Source organism: Tursiops truncatus, chromosome 10 (assembly GCF_011762595.2).
Source record: "Tursiops truncatus isolate mTurTru1 chromosome 10, mTurTru1.mat.Y, whole genome shotgun sequence".
NCBI lineage: Eukaryota > Metazoa > Chordata > Mammalia > Artiodactyla > Delphinidae > Tursiops > Tursiops truncatus.
Window position 1 is genome coordinate 62,797,041 of NC_047043.1, and position 19,128 is coordinate 62,816,168.

Here is a 19,128-nt window from a genome sequence, read left to right on the forward strand (position 1 = left end):
CTAATCCAATAGGACTGGTGTCCTTATAAAAAAAGGAACAGACACCAGAGAGCTCTCTCTCTCTCCATATGCACACAGAGAAAAGGCCATGTGTGGACACAGCAAGAAGGTGGCTGTTTGCAAGCCAGAAAGAGAGGCCTCACCAGAAACCAACTCTGTTGGCACTTTGATCTTGGACTTCCAGTCTCCAGAACTCTCAGAAAATAAATGTCTGTTGTTTAAGACTCCCAGTCTGTAGTATTTTGTTATGGCGGCTCAAGCAGACTAATACATAGACCATTTCTGGGATTTCAAACATGTATAAATACACATGAATACACAATGAAGGGAAGAATTCAACTCAAACTGACAAGAAAGGGTAGGGAGTAGAAAAAATTACATCAGGAAAATGCCTTTTTAAAAAGTTTTATTTCAAGAACTTTGTTTTTTACTGGTATTTCAAAAAAAGGTGGGTCAAAGTACAAAAAAAAAGTCAGTTGAATAACAGCATAGGTTTAGAAATCACAGCAGCAGAAGCAATGTACAGACAGCACAGACAAAACAATCCAATGTATGCAATTCTCTTTAGGTTCTTTGCATATTTTGTGTTTTTTCCCTCCTGTACAAAATACACCAAAGCATGCCATGAGATCAGAAAAAAGAAAGTTTAACAAATGGTTACAAGAAATACTCTGTACAAGAGGAGATAATTCTTCTCCCCTCCCCCCCCCCCCCACCCCCATTTCCTCTCTTTTTGCTCTGCTTTAGGTTAAGTTGTTCTGAAGACAATTCACCTCCAAGTCGGCCTGGTCACCTTTGCCACCCTCGAGTTTGGGCGACATGGAGTTCTGAATGTTAAATGGCTCCTCCTCTTTCAGGCAGGACTTGAGAGCTTCCTGGATTTTATGGGGAGCACTAGAATCATCCTGAAAGAGGAAAAAAAAGGTGAGGGAGGGGTGGGAAGGAGACAGTGGGTAGAGGGATCAAATAACATCTCAGACTTTTCAATTTGGCTGAAAGAATCATAACTGGAAAAAGGAAGAAAGCTCTGAGACGTGACTGAACCAAAGAGACTCATTAGCAGCTACTTTTTAGGAACATCATCCTCAAAAACACTGGCCAGATATAGATGAAAACTTGACAGGTAATTGCATTACAAATACCTTTAACTTAGGCCAGTGTGAGGTTTTCTCTTTGGCAGAGACTGGGGAGAAACAGTCCCTTTTAATACTTGGCCTGGCCCCTCTAAAGCCTCACCTGTTGGTGAGCTCTGCCTGGCCCCTCTTCACACGGCCCTCCATCTTGTTGAGTTCTGCTCTCACAAAAAGGTCTTGTTCAGGAACATGACTTGTCGGTGTATTCAGTGGGGCACAAACTGGACTGTGGTCAGGTGCAGAGCTGTTCCTGGCAAAATTAGGGCCTCTCTCCCCACAGCAAATATATGTTCTCTGACTAGAGGCTGGAGATGTGTGAGCCTCTGCCTATCAGAATTTATCTACCAAAAGATGCTAACTTACAAGGTGTTTCCTCAATCCAAGCCCTGTGCTGCTGGTTCATGACCCATCTCTGACTGGTACTCGTGCCCTCCTGCCTATCCACGTGTGCTGCCTGCAGCCCTGTGACAAGCTCCTGAACCTGAACTGAATTTGTTAAAGGTTTTCAGGAAACCCACACTGCACTCAGAGAACTCTTACAGCAATGCCTGCCTTCCCACTACTCTTTTCCTTTAGGACCGCCTGAGGGGATTTTACCCTGTGCAACTCAATGGGCCTCAGTTCTTTGTCAAGTGCTTGGAACTGTGCTGATCAAAGAGGTCGTGTAGCTACCCAGGCAGGTTCATGGATGGCAAGAAGGGTAACGTCCCTATCTGATCAGCTAGCTCAGACCTTTCTTGCTTTAACCAAAATTCAAGGTACTCATCATGCTTAAGGACCAAGGCGTTCTCCACAAAACTGTGAGCTTGGGTCTCCCTGGTGGCGCAGTGGTTAAGAATCCGCCTGCCAATGCAGGGTACACGGGTTCGAGCCCTGGTCTGGGAAGATCCCACATGCCGCGGAGCAACTAAGCCCGTGCGCCACAACTACTGAGCCTGCGTTCTAGAGCCCATGAGTTACAACTACTGAGCCTGTGCACCCAGAGCCCGGGCTCTGCAACAAGAGAAGCCACCACAATGAGAAGCCCGTGCACCGCAACAAAGACAAGCCCCTGCTCACCGCAACCAGAGAAAGCCCGCGCACAGCAAAGAAGACCCAACGCAGCCAAAAATAAACAAATAAATAAATTAAAAAAAACACAAAAAACTGAGCTCTTGTCCATGCTCCCTGCTACTGAATTTGACCCATAATGGCACTAGGTCAGGCAAGTGACTAGTTGGAAAGTAGGGAAAGGCTCCAGGCCTACATCGGTTGCTACGGGTGTTTAAACGTACTGTGCATGTAGAATCACTGTTACCTGCCCCTTGCTCCAGCCTCACTTAGCACTTTCCCAGAAGACCAGCTTGAACAGAACAATTTGATAGAGTTTCAAAGACCTCAGGAGTAATTTACAGACAACAGCGGAACACATGTTCCCCATTTCCAGTGAGACAAGCACAAGAGGAAATGAACTTCATTCTGTGCTGAGGCAGGTTTCAGGCAAGGCAGCTGCGCACAGCACGCACAGGCACTTGATATTTTCTACCACTGCTTGCAGAGGTTTAGAAAAAACTGTTCAATGGCATAAATGTATATGTGCTGAGATGGAAAGATTGCCCTGATATATTAAGTGTATTTTGTGCACACACACACACACACACACACACACACACACACAGGTTTTTTATAGAGAGGGAAGCAGAATGAGGCAGAACTTCTGTATTGTGTGGGGGAAGACGTTGGGCATGATCGCTTGAGACCCTGAGTAGAATGGACTTTGGATCACAGCAAAACTAAAAGCAAAACAAGATGGCCTGTACTCGCCTCTCCTCTTACAAGTGTGGAAATCACTTTCATGTTTTTCAAGATAACTGCCCCCACTCCCACCCCATCACACACACCTTGGGGGGATGCAGGGGCACAGGGATATTCTCATAACGTGAAAAAAGTGGATTTGGTGAGTCTTATAGACCTGGGCATCAAAACTGTGATGCCATGAGGGTGGGGACCCAAATTAAAACTGGCACTGTGAGGGCTTATGGGATTTGGACAGATGAGAAAGCTGCCTTCTGGGTCAATAGGAGGAAATAGTAGATCCTAAAAATAAGGAACACACGTATCCAGACAATGCTATGAGATGAGCTAAGTACCTTCAACATGTAGAACGGGTGAGGGTGTGTCTGGACCAAGATGGAGCTATCCCAGTCCAAGTGTTTCCCTCAGAGCTCCATCCTCTTAAGCCTAGGGTTGCTGAATCCCTCAGCAGAAGGATTATGCGCCTTTGATTTGGTGGAAGTCCCTCATCAAGAGGGAACTGGACTTCCCTCTGGTCTAAGTCCTGGGAACTGTTGCTGGCATTCTGCCCCAGCGGCATGGGCATCCTTCAGCCAGGGGTTCAGGCCTGGACGCCTGCTTGTCCAGACACAAGCCTCTATCAGAATGGGGTGGGCAGTCAGTGTTTTACCAAATACATGGAAGAAACAGAGACTGGGAAGTAAGAAAGGTTTAAATTGGGGGGTGGGATGGCGGTGGGAAACACTAAGGGACATCTTGGAAGGTCTGTCAAATCGCAGGAGGACCAAGTTACAGCCATGCATTGCTCTAACAGCACAGCTGTGAGAACCAACAGGGTGGCTCTCAGCGCTTGGGCAGTTTGCCCATGGAGTTCAGGTGACTTCACTCATGCTGTGCAGCCGGAGAGCGCCCGGCTTCCTACACACTCGTCATTCCTCCTGGAAAACGGCAAACCTCCACAGCAGGGGCTGAGGAGCTTTGGGCTTTTCCTTTTCCTCCGAAGTTCCTTTCCTAGGCTGGCTGCTCAGCTCCAGAAGACTCACACGCACTCGGCCGCTGGCTCACCAGCCACAGGGCCCCAGGTCAGTCCAGAGGGCCCAGGCGAGGAGCAGCACAGAGCGATGCGTGTAGCAAAGGAAAGGGACGTGCCCTCTACACAGACACCAGCCACGGACCCTTCCCCCACCAGACCCAAAGCAGCATGGTTTTTTTTGTTTGTTTGAAATCTTTTCAGAGTGTGGCTTACAGAGATCACTGAAACTGGGTAGGAAAATGACCCATTCAATCTCCTTGACTTATGTAAAAGAAAGAACCCCTCTACTAAGATAAATAAAACTCTCCAAAATTTTAGGAGATGCCAAAACCAACAAGGAAATTTGAGGGGTGAAGGGAGAGGGATGGGGAGACTAAATGAGCAGGCTTGACTCAGGTGCCCTCGTTTCAGCTCCTAGCTCACCTGGAGGTTTTCTCACTTTCATCCTGCTGCTAGCATCGCTTGTAAGCAATCACTGTGGTGGCTGAAGCAAGGGCTAGGGCTCCACTTCATCATAAAGCGGCAACTGTCTTAACTGTCAATGCCCACAAGATCTTGACTATGACCGAGTCTGACTTCTGGGCTGGGTGGAGGGAATTAGAGATGAAGTTTGTAGAAAATCCACCTGCTGGACAGGAGAGTCACCCCCTCACATGCTCAGAGTTTTGGCAGAAAGGACAGGATGTGTCCTGGGGCACAAGCTGAGGGAAGGATGCCAGGTGGAAATGGCCCTCAAGATCCAAGAGGAGCTAGAGAGCACGACTTCGCTGAGGGATGCCCCGAGTGCTGCCCAGACAACCCCATGGCCCTTCTCAGGCAGAGTCTACCATGGCTGACCACCCTGCTCCATTCCATTTTTGTTTTGACATATTCTTTTTTTTTTAAATTTATTCATTTATCTATTTATTTTTGGCTGCATTGGGTCTTCGTACGTGCTTTTTTCTCTAGTTGCGGTGTGTGGGGGCTACTCTTTGTTGCGGTGCGTGGGCTTCTCATTGTGGTGGATTCTTTTGTTGGGAGCACGGGCTCTAGGCGGGCTGGCTTCAGTAGCTGTGGCACACGGGCTAGTAGCTGTGGCTCGCGGGCTCTAGAGCGCAGGCTCAGTAGTTGTGGCGCATGGGCTTAGTTGCTTCGTGGCATGGGGGATCTTCCCGGATCAGGGCTCAAACCCGTGTCTCCTGTGTTGTTGGCAGGCTGGTTCTTAACCACTGCGCCACCAGGAAAGCCCCTCTGTTTTGCCATATTCTGAACTCAAGGTCAGTGGCAGCTTTCATGGACAAATGCCTTGCTTTCACAAAGTTGGCTCAGGCCAAGAAGAACTGGAAACCTTTGTATTGGCTCATGCAACCAAGGCCTCCAAGAGGAGCTATTTCTTTCCCCTCCATCTTGGTGAAGAGGAAAGGTGGACATAACAAGGGTGCCCGAAATGCATGAGTCGGAAACTTTGCTAAGGACCCTCACACTCCATGGACAATAAACACCCTGACTGCAGGCACCACTGTATGGGTCAGGCCTGCTGTCCCACATGTACGAGATGGCAGATCAGACAGTGGACCTGAGAGACCCCATGGCAGGCCATCATTCACTAGTAGTCCATAAATGACAACTAAATGCACATCACTGCAAGAGGCCTGGTAAGGTAGGGATAGGGTGTCCCAAGATAAGGCTCATCCTATATCCTTGTGGGTTGATTAAAGTGGTTACCAATCTCAGCGATTACAGGACATGTTGTTCTCTTGGTTATTATGTCCATCTTGAACTTATTAATATCTTGGTGCATAACAAGTATGTTCTTTCTCTACCCTTTATATCAAAGACTTTAAAAAAATTATCCTAAATTGGCCTCTTTCGTTTCTTATTTTAAATAGACCCCTTTGCTCCTCCTCCACCAGGCCAAGCTTTTCTTTTCTGGGATCTGGTGATCAAGGTCTCATGTACTATTATTCTCTCTTTCTCCTTCTGGGGCTACACTTTCCCCACCTATAAAAAGAAGACAATGGTCTAGATCTGTGCTGTCCAATATGGTGGTACTAGCCACATTCCGAGAGTTCTGAAGCCACAGGTAGCTGATGGCTGCTGTAGTGGACAGTACAGACACACAACTTTTCTATCTCACAGAAAGTCCCTCTGGACAGCACTGGCCTAGACTGTGAAGGCCCCTGTGAGCTCTTATACTCTATGGCCCATTATTTCAAAGAACTTCTTCAAAATTTCCTCTTAAACTCCACTGTTTCCATCTGAAAAGTCTTAGTTTCACTCCGTTATCTGCATAATGATGCATTTACCTGGAGGTATGGAGCCTGTGTCATGTGCAGAATTCTTGCGTTTGGATCTGATATGATTTGGGGTTTGGGTGGTTTCTGTTTTATTTCTGAAATTCTGACAGTACCCAGTATTTGACTGGTTAGTCTGGTCCAGATAACACACTGGGCCAGTGTCTTTAGAAAATGGTCTATTGGGACCTTTTATTGGGTTTCAACTTGTATTTATGAGCCTATACTCCTAAGGACAGATTCACCCCTAGACTTAAGCTTCCACCCTACCATAAGTGTTTTGTGCTTACCTCAGCCGTAACCAATGTATATAAGCCTGCTCATTTTTAGGGTCCTCAAAACAGTGTCAAAGACACTGTTTTCCCAGCCATCCCAGAGGTTTTCCCACTCATCCTAAAGAGCAACCACCATTTGCTTCAATGACCAGCAGGAAATTCCCTAGCAATGAAAGCGGAGCCTTTCTCCTTGATATAGAAAATAGAAAGACAAAAATCAGACTTCTAAAGCCTAGGTGAAGCTAAAAATCATGTGTCATCCTAGAAACAGATCTTCTGTACTTTGTATAACTTTGTTTGTCCGGGAAGTGGTACACCATCACGCCCTTATTCTCACTTTCACGGCCCCAACTGCCTGCCCTATCCTGATCCTCAGAGCTCTGAAGAGTGGCTCCACACTCTGAAGTGGACCAGAGATGTGGCCAGGGGCTGGAGCCTGCACAAGGACAGATGTGAAGAAGACAAGTTACCTGACAGATAACATTATCATAGAGAGCCAAGGCACAGGCATGGGGGGGAGCAGGTATGGGGAGCGTTGCAAAGTTTCCTTACGTTTGGGTGAGAGCCCTCAGCAATGGTGGAGAGGGAGAAGTTATCATTGTGGAGCTCAGATGGGGTCCGGAATTTGCTGGTTAGGACAGAAGAGAGAAGGGAAAAATGTAAGTGAAACGATCACAGCAAAATCTGATAGAAGCTTCATGGGTCAGGGACTGTATTTCATCAAATGCCACAGATGCACCACTATTTGATGTACCACTAAGAAAAATCTTCTACCATTTAAACCATGATCCAATGCTTTCTTATCACCTAGAGTTTTTATTACACACTTTAAGGAGCTCATTTAGACTTTAGATAAAGAACTGACAATGATATGAACAGCTATGACCACGTTTGTGCATGCCAGACAATTACAACTACATCATGACTGCCATCAGGCCAACAGTGGTTATAAGACACCAGCGACTGTAAGACACAATCCAGTTTCAGAGATGTTAATATGTGAAAAAAAACGTGTATCTTAGAATCAATAAGCTGCAGCAGTATCTGTAGTGCACTGGGTACATGCAGCATTTTCAGAGCAGTAACCAGGCTTGGGAAAGAAAGAAGGTATGCAGAAGGAAAAAAGGGAGGCGGCATCTGAGCTGAAGGGCTGCGGAAGCCATGTTTTGCACAAAACACATAACCAACTACAGGAGGACGACCTAGGAGGCCCCTCCCTGGGCCTCAGCTCTTGCTTCTCCACTCGCCTGGCAGCTGCTTCTTCTCTCCTATCTGCAGCAGCCCTGATCGGTGGTCCCGTCCCCACCCTGACCCTCCCCGCCACTCCAACCCTCTGGTGTCAGCGTGAGGAGCCAAGGGTCTTGGCTTGTGATCACAGGCACAGATGCAGCCCGCCTCAATGCACAGGCACAATGCAGAGGCCCTTGCAGGCCCACAACGGTTAGCTGAAAGGCTGCAGAGAGCTGCTGGCATCTGCACATCTCACGAGTTCACCCAGCAAAGGAGCAACAGATGGCGTTTTGTCCTTTTCCCAGGACCCGGGGCAAGTCCTTTGGTCACGTTCTCTGGAGGGAGTCTCGGGTCAGGGGGAGGGGATTACTTGGACAACAGGTTGAAATGGGGGGTGGGCGGCAGGTCTGCATAAATTGTCTCTTGGGTCCCGAGGAAGCTGAACTCCAGTCTCCTCCTTCTGTGACTCCTGTGACATTTCAGAAGGTTCTTTACTTTGCTTAGTGACCACAGTGATTCTCTCATAGTGTGTAAGGTCACATTCGAGTGTTCAAGCATGGACTTAAAGGGTAAATGCATGCTGATTCTCACATGTGCACAGTAGTCACTCCTCTTCTAAGAGCTGAAATGAGACTCCATATCCCCACACGGCCCTTAGAATCCACAGTGGAGAAAGTGAGGGCCGGGGTCTCACCACCCCCCACATTCTACTTAGGAGGGCTTCCTTGAGTCCTCTGCCCTTCTGCCTGGACCAAGGATTGACAAGTTTGGAAAGCAACGCACTGCAGTGCTAGACCCTCTCACTGAGGAGGAGCTGGTATTGAGTGACAGCAGATCTGAGGGAGCTGGAGTCACTTCATGCTGATTTGTGAGCAAAATCCTCACGCTGGCCACTGGCTGTCAGAGACCCAGGAAGCAGGTGCAGTCAGGTGGGGGTGGGGGACCGAGCACAGTAACGTACTTGACCAGAGTTGGGAGCTGCTATACTCAGGTTACCTTTTCTAAGCACCTTCTATACGGCGGTGTGTGTGTGTGTGTGTGTGTGTGTGAGGAATGGTGCTGGGCAGCTGCAGTGTGCCACAGGGGCTTAACCTCGGCTGCAATTCCAGCACATTCTGTGTAGGAATGGTTACGCTTGGGTGAATTTTTGGTATGAAAAACACAACCAGGGATGGAGAGCAGGTGCCAGAAACCCTCAGGACTACATCCCTGGGTCAGATGGGGTGGGGTTGGCTGTCACAGACTCACTTGGTCCTGCGCAGCTTGGTGTTCTCTGTCTTGAGCAGATAGAGCTTCTTGGCGAAGAACACCGTCATCATGAAGAGCAGGAGCAGCACAAGGGCAGCCGAGCCTACGGCCACACACATCACCTGGAAGTCAGTGATGATGGACTCGCAGCGCATCCCCTTGTGCCAGATGTAGTCCTGTGTGTTGCACCTGCAGCGGTGACAGGGTGAGACTGAGGCGATGGGCTGGCAGCCGTGGCCGCAGTGAGGGCCTGGCCCCTGACCCCAGGACTTCCCTCAACCGCCTGCTCCTAGTGGGACTTTGGGGCCCCCATCTGTGCAGACCTTATGGTTGCTATTGTTGCCTTGTCCTTACAACCATTCCATGAAGAGGTTCATGACACAAATGAGGTAACCGGGGAGCTGAGAAACTGAGCAAACTCAGTTTCCAGGAGGGAAGGGAACCCTCGTTTTCCACCTCCGTGAGAATAATCACAGGATTCTCCCAGATCCCCCCAGACCGCCCCAACCCCCCTGGGCTCTGGTGAAAAAAAAAAAAGATGGAAAACAAGACTAACAGGAGCTACAGCTACAAAGTAGTAGGATCCACCCTACACAACGTGAAAAACCTATCTTGTGGCATTGCAGTCCCATCTAGTTCACGTGGCTAACCAGACACTGAAAAATAAGGAAGCGACAGACAAGAACAAACACAAAGACAGATGTATACTCTCCCTTATCTCTGCAGCCCCCAAAGTGCTGCCCCTAAAGCTTCCAGTCCTATTACCATGAGAACTGTCATGAAAGCAGAGTGAGAATCAACCCTCTGGGTGGGTTTCAGTCCTTTCGTTGAGTGACTTTCTCTTGCCCTTGGGACATTCCCAGGCTCCAACTCTTCCAGTGACATTGCTGTTTCCATGGGAACCAGGCTGCTTCAAAGAGGAAAAATGTGGAAGGATACAGAGGCAGGCAAAGGAGGGAGGACATGAACCTCAGGGTGAATGACAGACAAGAGAAAGGGGTCCAGAAACGGGGAAATTTTGCATGGAAGAATTAGGTACTCCACACCTAGAATAGGGCAGGGATACGAGGCTAGCAGGGAATTTTCTCTTTTCCAACTGCCGCTTTGCAGTCGTGGGGGGCTGTTGGAGGATGGCAGGGAAAGAAGATCCCTCTAACCGACCATTCTAGAGAAGTTCAGCCATAGCTCTGCTCATTTCTCTGCAGTGGTCGGTGTGACAGAGACAAAGGCATGCTGCAGTATGCAACCAAGGGCTCAGCAGCCTCCTGTGAGTGGAATGCAAAACAGTTTCCAAGCCAGGGTTGGGCCTGGGTGTACCCACCAGAGGAGGAATCTCTGCTCTGGTAGGGAGGCCCAGTGTGATCCTGGGACGGAAGCTGTGCAAGGGGAGCTGGAGTGGACTTGTGTGAAGCCCTTCTGAGGCAGGAGCCACTGGAGGATGCATGGTCAGTACAGGCATGCTGCTCAGTGAGGACATGCTTACTCTTCCATTTGGGAGTCCTCTGATAGCTCCAGGAGGTTCTGGGAACTGTCTAGCTCTCTAGAGGCAGCAAGGGCTCCAAATTTCATACTCTGATGGGGAGCTTACTTTGAAGGTGAAAACTCAGGCCCCCAATAGGTTGAAAGGTTACAATTTTGCAGATTCCATAGTTCCCAGGCTATAATCATTACTGTAGTCCCCCCAACTAGAGGCTGAGGAGCAAAATCACAGGGTTTCCTCATTTCTGGTAGCCCTTAACCAACCAGCAAGGTCTCGTTGCCATAATTTCTTGATCACAGTCCCTCTTTTTGGCAATGGCTGGACAACTCCAATCAGAACTGTGTGGACACATCCGATATGAGTGACGCTAACGTCATGATCATTTACAGGGAAGAAGAACTTCATGGGAAGGAACTGGAACTTAAGCTTTAATGACAAAGGCGCCAAAGGCGCAGCATTCATGCATTCTGTATGTTATTCTTCTACCAGAACATTAAGACCTACAGAAATTTGAATTCTTCACATACCTCCAAAGAGACCAAGAAAAAGAAACATCAGGAATGACACTTTAAAAAGAGACACCCAGATTTGCTCCTCCTAGGACCAGTGGAAACAAGTCCCAGGAAGAATCTGAGGCCTCCATGCCACTTCTAGAGCCTGTAAAGGATGGAGACAAGCAAACCACCCAGGTCACCCCGGACTTGTGCTTCTTCCAGAATAAGCCAGTGAGCTCTCCAGCAGGTTAACTACCTTGCTGTGACGGCAGGTGTATGGGGTAATTACTGATGAGGCATGGGATGGTGGTTGCAGACAATATCCTTACTCTGACACTAAACTCTCTGGGTCTTTAAAATATGCTGGATTGGGTATCCCCAGGAAGACAACAATCAAGGTAGGAGGGACAAAGCCACGACCCAAAGTCAAGAAACCCCACCACAACTGCTACGCCAGGAAAGACACTCTGCTTGACTTGACCTGTTCGAATGGCTGCTCTCTGGGTCTGCTCCCAACGAGAAGGTCTTCACTGTGACTTTATGTGCCACCCCAGGCATGTGCCCCACAGGGTCACAGGGCCTTCCTCCTGCCACACACATGGCTCAGAGGAAGTGGTCAGCAGTTCTCTCTCCTCTCAGTACGTTTATGGGCCTACTCCTTCTACTAGTTTAGTCAGAACTCGCCAACAAGAACTTGCCCTCAAGCCAGCAAAGGCCTTTTCCAAAATCTTTAGCCGAGTCCCTTCGTTTTGCCTCTATAGTTTACTGGTTTGGTAAAGGACACAACACTTAGAGGAAATACACAATCTTATTTCTGAGGAAACTCTCCTAGTGATGAGATCACAGGAAGTGCACATAAGATGTAATTCTATAGAATATTTGCTGTGACTATCACTTGACCTGGGACTTCTGTGAATGCACAACCTCTGGGAAGCTGTGCCTGTCACATTCCCCTCTCTGCTGAGACAGCCTCCCATGCCCTCTCCAGGAGTTCTCTGACAAGCCCCCGGGAACCTGCCTGCCACACCCTTACCTGCAGAAGGCCCCTATGTTCTCCACCAGGTAGCACTGGCCGCCATTGTGACAGTAGCTTGGGAAGAGGTCGCACACTGACCGGCAGGAGCCGTTATGTTGCACAAAGCCACTGCGGCACTCAGTGACATTCTCGCTTGGGGCCAGGTCCCTGCCTGGCTCTCTTGGGCGGGGCCTGAGGGCGATGCTGCTGCCGGGGACCATCCCCAAAGTATGCTGTGGAGGGACAGCATGCCACCGACCGGTGGGCTGGCCTGTCCCGGGCCCCAGACCAGGTTTCTCAGTGGGCACTAGAAGGTCATTTTCATTTTCATCTTCCAGGTCTCTGCCTCCTGCTGCGTCCTTGTCATCCTCCTCTTCCTCCTCTTCTTCATCCAAGTCATCATAGAAGGATGTGGTAGGGTAGAAATCAGATTCATCAAAGGGGGTGAAGTCATCGTATAAGTCAAGCAGGCTCCAGGAAGGGGTCTCTTCCCCAGGATCAGGGTGGTGCTCTGAGGTACCTGGAGACCCAGGGAAGCTCCCCAGGTCGGCGCCACGGCCCTCACCATCCAATCCTTCGAAGTAGTCGATGTCAATTATATCTGACGCCGTGTGGGGCTCTAGTGTGCCCTGAAAGGGGTACGTGGGCTCTGGCCCATGAGGGTCAGGTGTGCTGCCTCCCAGGTTCAGCCAAACCTCCAAGGGGCTCTCCTTGGGGAGTTCAGGGTCTGGGCTCAGCTTGTCGCCAGGAGTGGGGGAGAGTGGCCCGTTGGCCTCTGTAGCCTCGGGGGTGGCGGGGGGCGTCGATGACTGCCCGAGGGCCTCGTCGGGAGCCGGGAGCGTGGCTGGAAGGGCCTGGGTGTCGCCGCTGCCCGCCTCTGCCGTCACTCCGCCCAGGCCTGGGTTGTCCGCCTCCAGCCAGGTTGTGTCTGTCACCGCCGCCGATGCCTCCAGAGCCTCCTCTGGCCCGACCCCAGGGCCCACCACCGCATGCTCGCCGCCGGGCGCAGTCCGAGAGGTCTCATCTTCCCCAGCTGCTGGTGGGCCGGCCTTCTCCCGCGTGTCGTTAGCACGCGGCTCCCATGCCAGGACTCTCTTCACCTGCCTGTCTGCCTCGACGGCTCTGCCCGCCTCACGCACTGTGGGAGGGAGGGAGAGGGGCCTGGCGTCAGGGCAGCGGCCGTGGTAGGGCCTTGGGCTGCGCCCCGCCCCGCCGCGGCTGCTCTCCCAGACCCCCGCCAGCCCTAAGCCTCAGCTTCAAGATTTCCCAAGGCCACGCCCCATCGTTAAGTCCCGCCCCGAGCCCGCCCCATAAGCCAGGGAACACACCCAGCCAAACGTTTCCTCGCTCAGGCCCCGCCCCCAAGCCTAAGGCCCCGCCCCCTACACCACCCGCAGTCTAACCAGGGAGGCCCCCGACTCCAGCTCCTGGCATAAATCTTACCCTCGGGGCTCCATTCCACCTCTAGGCCCCGCCCAGGAGTCGCACCCTTAGGGCCCCGCCCCGAACTCTCATCCTCTCGCCCCCCCATCACCTCCAGGTCCCGCCCCGAAGTCTCACCCTCAGGCTCCGCCCACCAGACCCCTTCCCCAGCCAACACCTGGGTCCGCACACCAGAGTAGGGGCCGCCACCCACCACTCGGCCTCCCCCAAGTCTCCCATCTCGTCGTGCGCCCCTTCCCCCGCCCGGGCTGCAGGCAAGGCGCTGCCCCGCCCCCTTGCCACAGCTCGCGGACTCCGCCTGTACCCGAAGCCAGTGGGACCCTGACTCAGGGTGGGGCGCGAGAGCTGCTGGGGTCCCGGTCGCCGTCGGTACCTACCCGGTGCGGCCCCAGTGGCGAGGACCAGCGTGGCCCCCAGAAGCAGCAGCAGCGGCGGCGGCCCCCGACCCGGGACCCCGCCCTCGGCTCGACCCATGGCGCGGCGTCCCGACCGCTGTCCGCGGTCTGCCCGGCTGGCTGCGCCCTCGGCTCGCCGGCCGCCGCGCCTCCCGCCGGTGCTGCGGGCGTATCAGCCCACGATGGGCAACGGGAGAAGCCGCATGCCGCCGCCGCCGTCCGCCGCTGTCCCCGGCGCGCCGCGCCTCCCCGCCTCCCTCGCCGCGGCCGCCGCGCTCTGCGCCGCCCCCACCCCGCCCGCCCCGCCGCACGTAGCTCTGACGCTTGCCCTGCTCAGTCCGCCTGCCAGGGGGACAGGCAGACCCCCGGCTCCGGATGCGGAGACAAACGGACGTTGGGTAGCGCGGGTGCAGGCGCACAGCGCCGCGGGTGGCGTTAGCTGCCAGGTGCACTGGCGGGAGACCTGCGGGGCGGCGCCACCAGTGGAGGGCTGGCACGGGGCCCCCACCCGCGAGGAACCCACCCGCCAAGCGACAAGCAAGGAGGCGGGGACGCAGACACCCGCAGGCTCCGGGCGGGGCTCGGAAGGGCCGCAGGGGGCGGAAGCCCGAGCCCGCGGTGTGGCAGTGAGCCAAACCCGGGGGGCACGGAGCCTCTCGGATTTCTGCGCCAACCCTGTGTTCGGGGCGGAGAAGGGTCTCCGGGAGGTCTCCGAGTCCCCACGAGGGAGGGACGGTCGCTGACAGCGCCAGGCAAGGGGGCGAAGTGGACCTCCCAGGTCCTAATCGGATCAGACCTAATCCGTCTGCAGCCAAAGCCCCCGACCTTGCACAGCCAGGCTGGCCGGAACGCATCCCGGGGGCAGGGGGCAAGACCTTCCTGGAACTGTGGCTACAATGCCTTCCCTCTCGCCTCCGCAGGGCAGCCTGGGGAGCGGCCTTTAATGCCGGTTCCTTCCTCCCTCTCCAGGATACATCCCCCCCACCCCGCCCATGTGTCCCGGGCCACCAAAGCTCAGGTTGGTGGGTAGTCGCTAGCGGCTTAGATCACAGCCTGGGGACACGCGGACGCCAGGCCACCGTCTGTGTGCCCTGTCCAAAGCTCACTCTGCCGTCCAAAACCACTCATCTCTGGATCCCTGCTTGCTGGGGAGTCACGGCCTAGTCACCTAATTTGTCCACCAAACCGACTGTCTGCCTCTTGATCTAGTAACCCAAATGATATCTGGGGTTACTGCTCGAGATGTGGCAACCCTGGTATTTGAGAAACTCTCATTTCTGTCACTAGGGAATCACTTAAGTGACCAAGATAGAGATTCTCCTAATCTCTTTCTAGTACATGTCTCTGGATGGGGTTGCCTTGATTCAAAGTTCGTTTCTCTCACTGGAACTAGATCTGCTGCAGTCTACTTGCTTGTCCTGGTTGTTCCCTCCTCTCCAGGTCTGCTGGGCAAACTCAACCCAGAAAGCTCAGTTCCTATCACCTGTCCATCATCCCTGACGCCTTCTTAGCCTGACCCAAGTAGTTAGACACGTTGGCCCTGATGTCATTGTCTACAGCAATTCTCTATTGGACCACAAGACACTTGAGTGTACAGCTCCTCGTGCAGAGGGAGGCTCCCTAAGGTGGGGAGGAGGCATAAATGAATGAATGGCAACCATCGTACTCCCACCCCAGAACCGTGGGTCTGGAGCTTCCTGCAAAGTGGCTGACTTGCTGAGGCTCTTTCCATGGCTTCATGTTGCCACTGGGAGAGTAAATACCAGTTTGAAATACAACCTTTTCTAAGCAGAGGGCCAGGCAGGACTTTGCACTTGCCTGTTGCCAGAGGCACTAATGCACCCTCCAACACCATCTCTGCTTTCCTGTAGCTTTTTTTCTTTTGGCCTTATGTACAATTCTCTGTGTTGCTCTTCTCTGTGTCTCCTTGACTCTTGGGTGATGGCTGTCAGAGTGGAGGATCTTGGTGTACATGCCTACCTCCTCCTTCCTGAGGCCAGTCTTTGTGGGAAGGAAGCCTCACAGATGGGTCCTTTGGTGCCTAGAGCATGACAACCACTCCTGTGTTTTTCACAAGAAAGGTCTGGATGGGGGCCCTTTTCCCATCCCTCTGTTAAAGCTCTACTTACCCCAGTTTATTAGCTCATTTTAATATACTTTGTGAAATATTTAAGTATATCCTTTTAAATTCAATTTTTGAATTAAGTAAAACAAGCACATGGTATAAAATAAAGTTAAAATATGAACTATCTCCTTCCTCAATGACCATCTTCCCTTCCCTGGAGACAGATTCTGTTACTACTTTCTTCATTTGGGGATTTTAAACTCAACTGTTGCCATTCAGTTTCATTCTGATCCTCCCTAGCAGATCTCACCAGCAGTTTCAGAACCGAGCACAGCACACCTGGTTAGGTGACACCTCCACAAGACAGACAGCAGAAGCTCATCAAGGAAGTGGAGTGTGACTGCAACAGCAGGATTTGGCATCAGATCTGTGTGACGTTGGGAGAGTCAGTATCCTGTCTCATGTGTGAAAGTGATAATAACCATACAGTGTCAAATGAATGTGATATATATATTTTTTTCTGAGCACAAGGGCTACTAGGGTAGGCATAGAAACTGGAGTGAAAGGGAAATTGACCTCTCTCTAGAGCTTACACCCATGTCCCCACATTCAAGTCTCATGCATTTGGGCATCAGGGATGCTTTGAGGCAATGGCTTCTGCATGCCTCTGAAGTTCCCACTGGGTTTGGCAGTACCAAGGCAGGCACAAGGCCCATTGCCATGGCTACAGCCTGCCGCCCTGTGCATAGAAAGCCACCAACTTTGCCAGGGGGCTGCTGTCCAGGGCATAGCTGCTCCTGTTGCCGTCGCTGGGGGCATACTTCAGTCTGAACAGGAAGTAGCACAGTTCCTGGCTTTAAGTCCTCAGTAGTAACCACTACCATTTTCCTGTTTTCTTTTTTTTGGGGGGTATGCGAGCCTCTCACTGTTGTGGCCTCTCCCATTGCGGACGCACTGGCTCAGCAGCCATGGCTCACGGGCCCAGCCGCTCCACGGCACGTGGGATCTTCCCGGACCGGGGCATGAACCCATGTCCCCTGCATCGGCAGGCAGACTCTCAACCACTGCGCCACCAGGGAAGCCCCATTTGCCTGAGTTTTTAGTTTTCTTAGTGCTCTAATTTGTCTTATTCTGCACAACCATACTATTAATGTTTTACTGGTCATTTTACACACTTGCAAATGGACGCTGAGATCATGCTAATGAAGTGGTAAGGCTAGGATTTGAACTAAGATCTTAATTTCAAATCTTTTCATTTTAATATGGAGGCTTTTCATTCTTGCTTCTTGATTTCAGAAGAGGAATCAGGATGCAGAGGTAGGGCCTCACTTGGCTGAATGGAAGCCCAGCCTCTCGCCCTGCCCACCACTTCCACCTGGGTGTTTAAAAGTTAATGCTGTGTTCTCTTAACAGAGTACAACACAGCAGTCCAGACTTACATTCTGTATCAGTCAGAAAGGGACATCTAGCATGGCTTCTCTCCTGCCAGTGTGCTGCATAGACACCTGGTTCTGGGCTGCAGGGCAGTCAGCTCTGCGACATTTTTGGTGATGGGCTGCTGGGAATGGTCCTTCTTGCACCTTTACCAGAAGAAGGGAAGAGCCAAGGGGTGGGGGCCTGAGTTCTTTGTGCTGACCACCACCTCCTCTCTCTGCAAGTTCTGGATTCTCAACTTGCACAAGTGCTCTCATCTTAGAAAAAGACATTACAACCTGGAGGCGGTCATCTTGTTTGGGGAGTGGGTCTGCTACAAAATTGGCAAGTCCCCTGAACTTCATTACCCCAAAGCCAAGTCAGCTGGGAGAAAGCCACACAGCCTCAGACATGGAGCGACCAGGCTTGTCTTCTTGCAGAAAAGTCCTGCTGCCTCAGCAGGCAACCTAAGTGCTTCTCGGGAACCTCACAGTTAACACAGAATAGGCAGACTGGAACAAGGAATGCCACAGTCAATTTGGATGGCCGTGGGAAATCCATTAGTGTCAGGGCCAAACCAGCCAAAGAAATCAAGAGCCCCGCCCACTTCCTAAACCCTTCAGGACCACCTGATAGTGAGGGAAGACAGCCGCAGAACCAGAGTGGGAGGTGTTTTCCTTCGTGTCACAGCTGTTTGACAGTAGTGGTGACTGTACTGTATTCAGGCATGGTGATTTTGCTGAGGCCTGCAAAGGCTGTACCCTAGGGGTAGGTGGTGGTGTAAGGTGGCTGTCAGAAATCAGTCACCTGGCTGCTCCCTATGCATTTGGAGGGGCCTGGAAAGGCCTCTGGGGGCAGTAAGGAGTAAAGATGGCTCCAGTTCTACAGGGCACGCCAGGAGCAAGACAGGGGACAAGACAAGGCTCTCTTCTGCTGGGGTCCCATGAGAGCTGGAATAGGGATGGGTGGTCCAAGAGAGAAGTAGCTATAATTAATTTTGGAAACTTTGTCTAGGTTGATTTATAGAACTCTCTCCTTCTACCCTTTTAGTCACCCTTTGGGTATGGCAGTCCTGTCTCAGCTCTGTATTAAGGAGTTCAGGATCAAAGATGCTTCCTAATGACAAGAGTAGTGGCAGGGCTAAAGCGAGCCACAGGGAAATGAAGTTCAGGGGAGCTGTTCACAAGGAGGTCCAACGTCAAGCGTCCTGGGCTTGAAGGCAGGCAGCATTTCCTTCAAGAATGTATCTTTCCATCGCCTTCTGAAAGATGACTTCAGTGGAGATAATCCATTAACAGGGGATCAAGGTGCTTTCACGTTATTCCCAGGAAGAAGTCCCCCTTCAACAATAGTGGAGCAACTGAATAACAGCTATGCTCTTGGAACTGTAGAAAGCAGGAGCTTTATAATAAAAATCACAGGCAGAGGTTTGCAGAAAGAACAGGGGTTAGTTGGCATTGGATACATTGGGTATCCAGATGAAAGAGTTCTCTGATTATTCAGATGGAGGTTTTCAGGAATGAAAGTCAACCCTCAGGTTACCAAACCTTGCAGGACAGAAATCATGGAAGAACATCCAATTCACAGACTAATATACACTGTCCCCCAGAAAACAACTGATTAGGCTGTTCCTTTTACTTCATGAACACTTGGCACTATCTAAACTATTTATGGTCTGGTATCCTCCAGACCATACACCCTATCCCCCATTTTTCTACAAAAATGTAAGCCGTCTGGAGTACAGGGGCCTTGCCTTACCTTATTCATAATAATGACTGCATCCAAGTTTTAGTGCCTGCCACACAGTAGGCTCTCAAATGTTTACTAGACTAACGGGCTCACAGAATGCCTGTCAGGA

General features: G+C 51.5%; 1 protein-coding gene across 2 annotated transcripts; it reads right to left on the reverse strand.

The window, feature by feature from the left end:
- Window positions 1-721: 721 nt before the first annotated feature.
- On the reverse strand, window positions 722-14,075 carry CSPG5 (chondroitin sulfate proteoglycan 5). Of its 2 annotated transcripts, XM_033864841.2 has the most exons (5): window positions 13,775-14,071; window positions 11,973-13,092; window positions 8,966-9,154; window positions 7,040-7,115; window positions 722-905 (listed from the first exon to the last, which is right to left on the reverse strand). In XM_033864841.2, the coding sequence occupies exons 1-5, from the start codon at window positions 13,869-13,871 to the stop codon at window positions 744-746; spliced, it is 1,644 nt and encodes a 547-aa protein (XP_033720732.1). In that variant the 5' UTR covers window positions 13,872-14,071; the 3' UTR covers window positions 722-743. The 2 variants fall into 2 exon arrangements, with proteins under 2 accessions (XP_033720732.1, XP_073667206.1); XM_073811105.1 differs by lacking the exon at window positions 7,040-7,115 and having other exon boundaries at window positions 13,775-14,075.
- Window positions 14,076-19,128: the final 5,053 nt, after the last annotated feature.

What these genes read in the sequence shown, in the direction of transcription:
- CSPG5 (XM_033864841.2), bottom strand. Translation starts at nt 13,871, where the DNA reads ATGGGTCGAGCCGAGGGCGGGGTCCCGGGTCGGGGGCCGCCGCCGCTG. An exon ending in CGCCACTGGGGCCGCACCGG is followed by an intron (nt 13,093 to 13,774) that starts GTAGGTACCGAC and finishes TCCCTCCCACAG; the next exon opens with TGCGTGAGGCGGGCAGAGCC. An exon ending in ACCAAGCTGCGCAGGACCAA is followed by an intron (nt 7,116 to 8,965) that starts GTGAGTCTGTGA and finishes TGTCCTAACCAG; the next exon opens with CAAATTCCGGACCCCATCTG.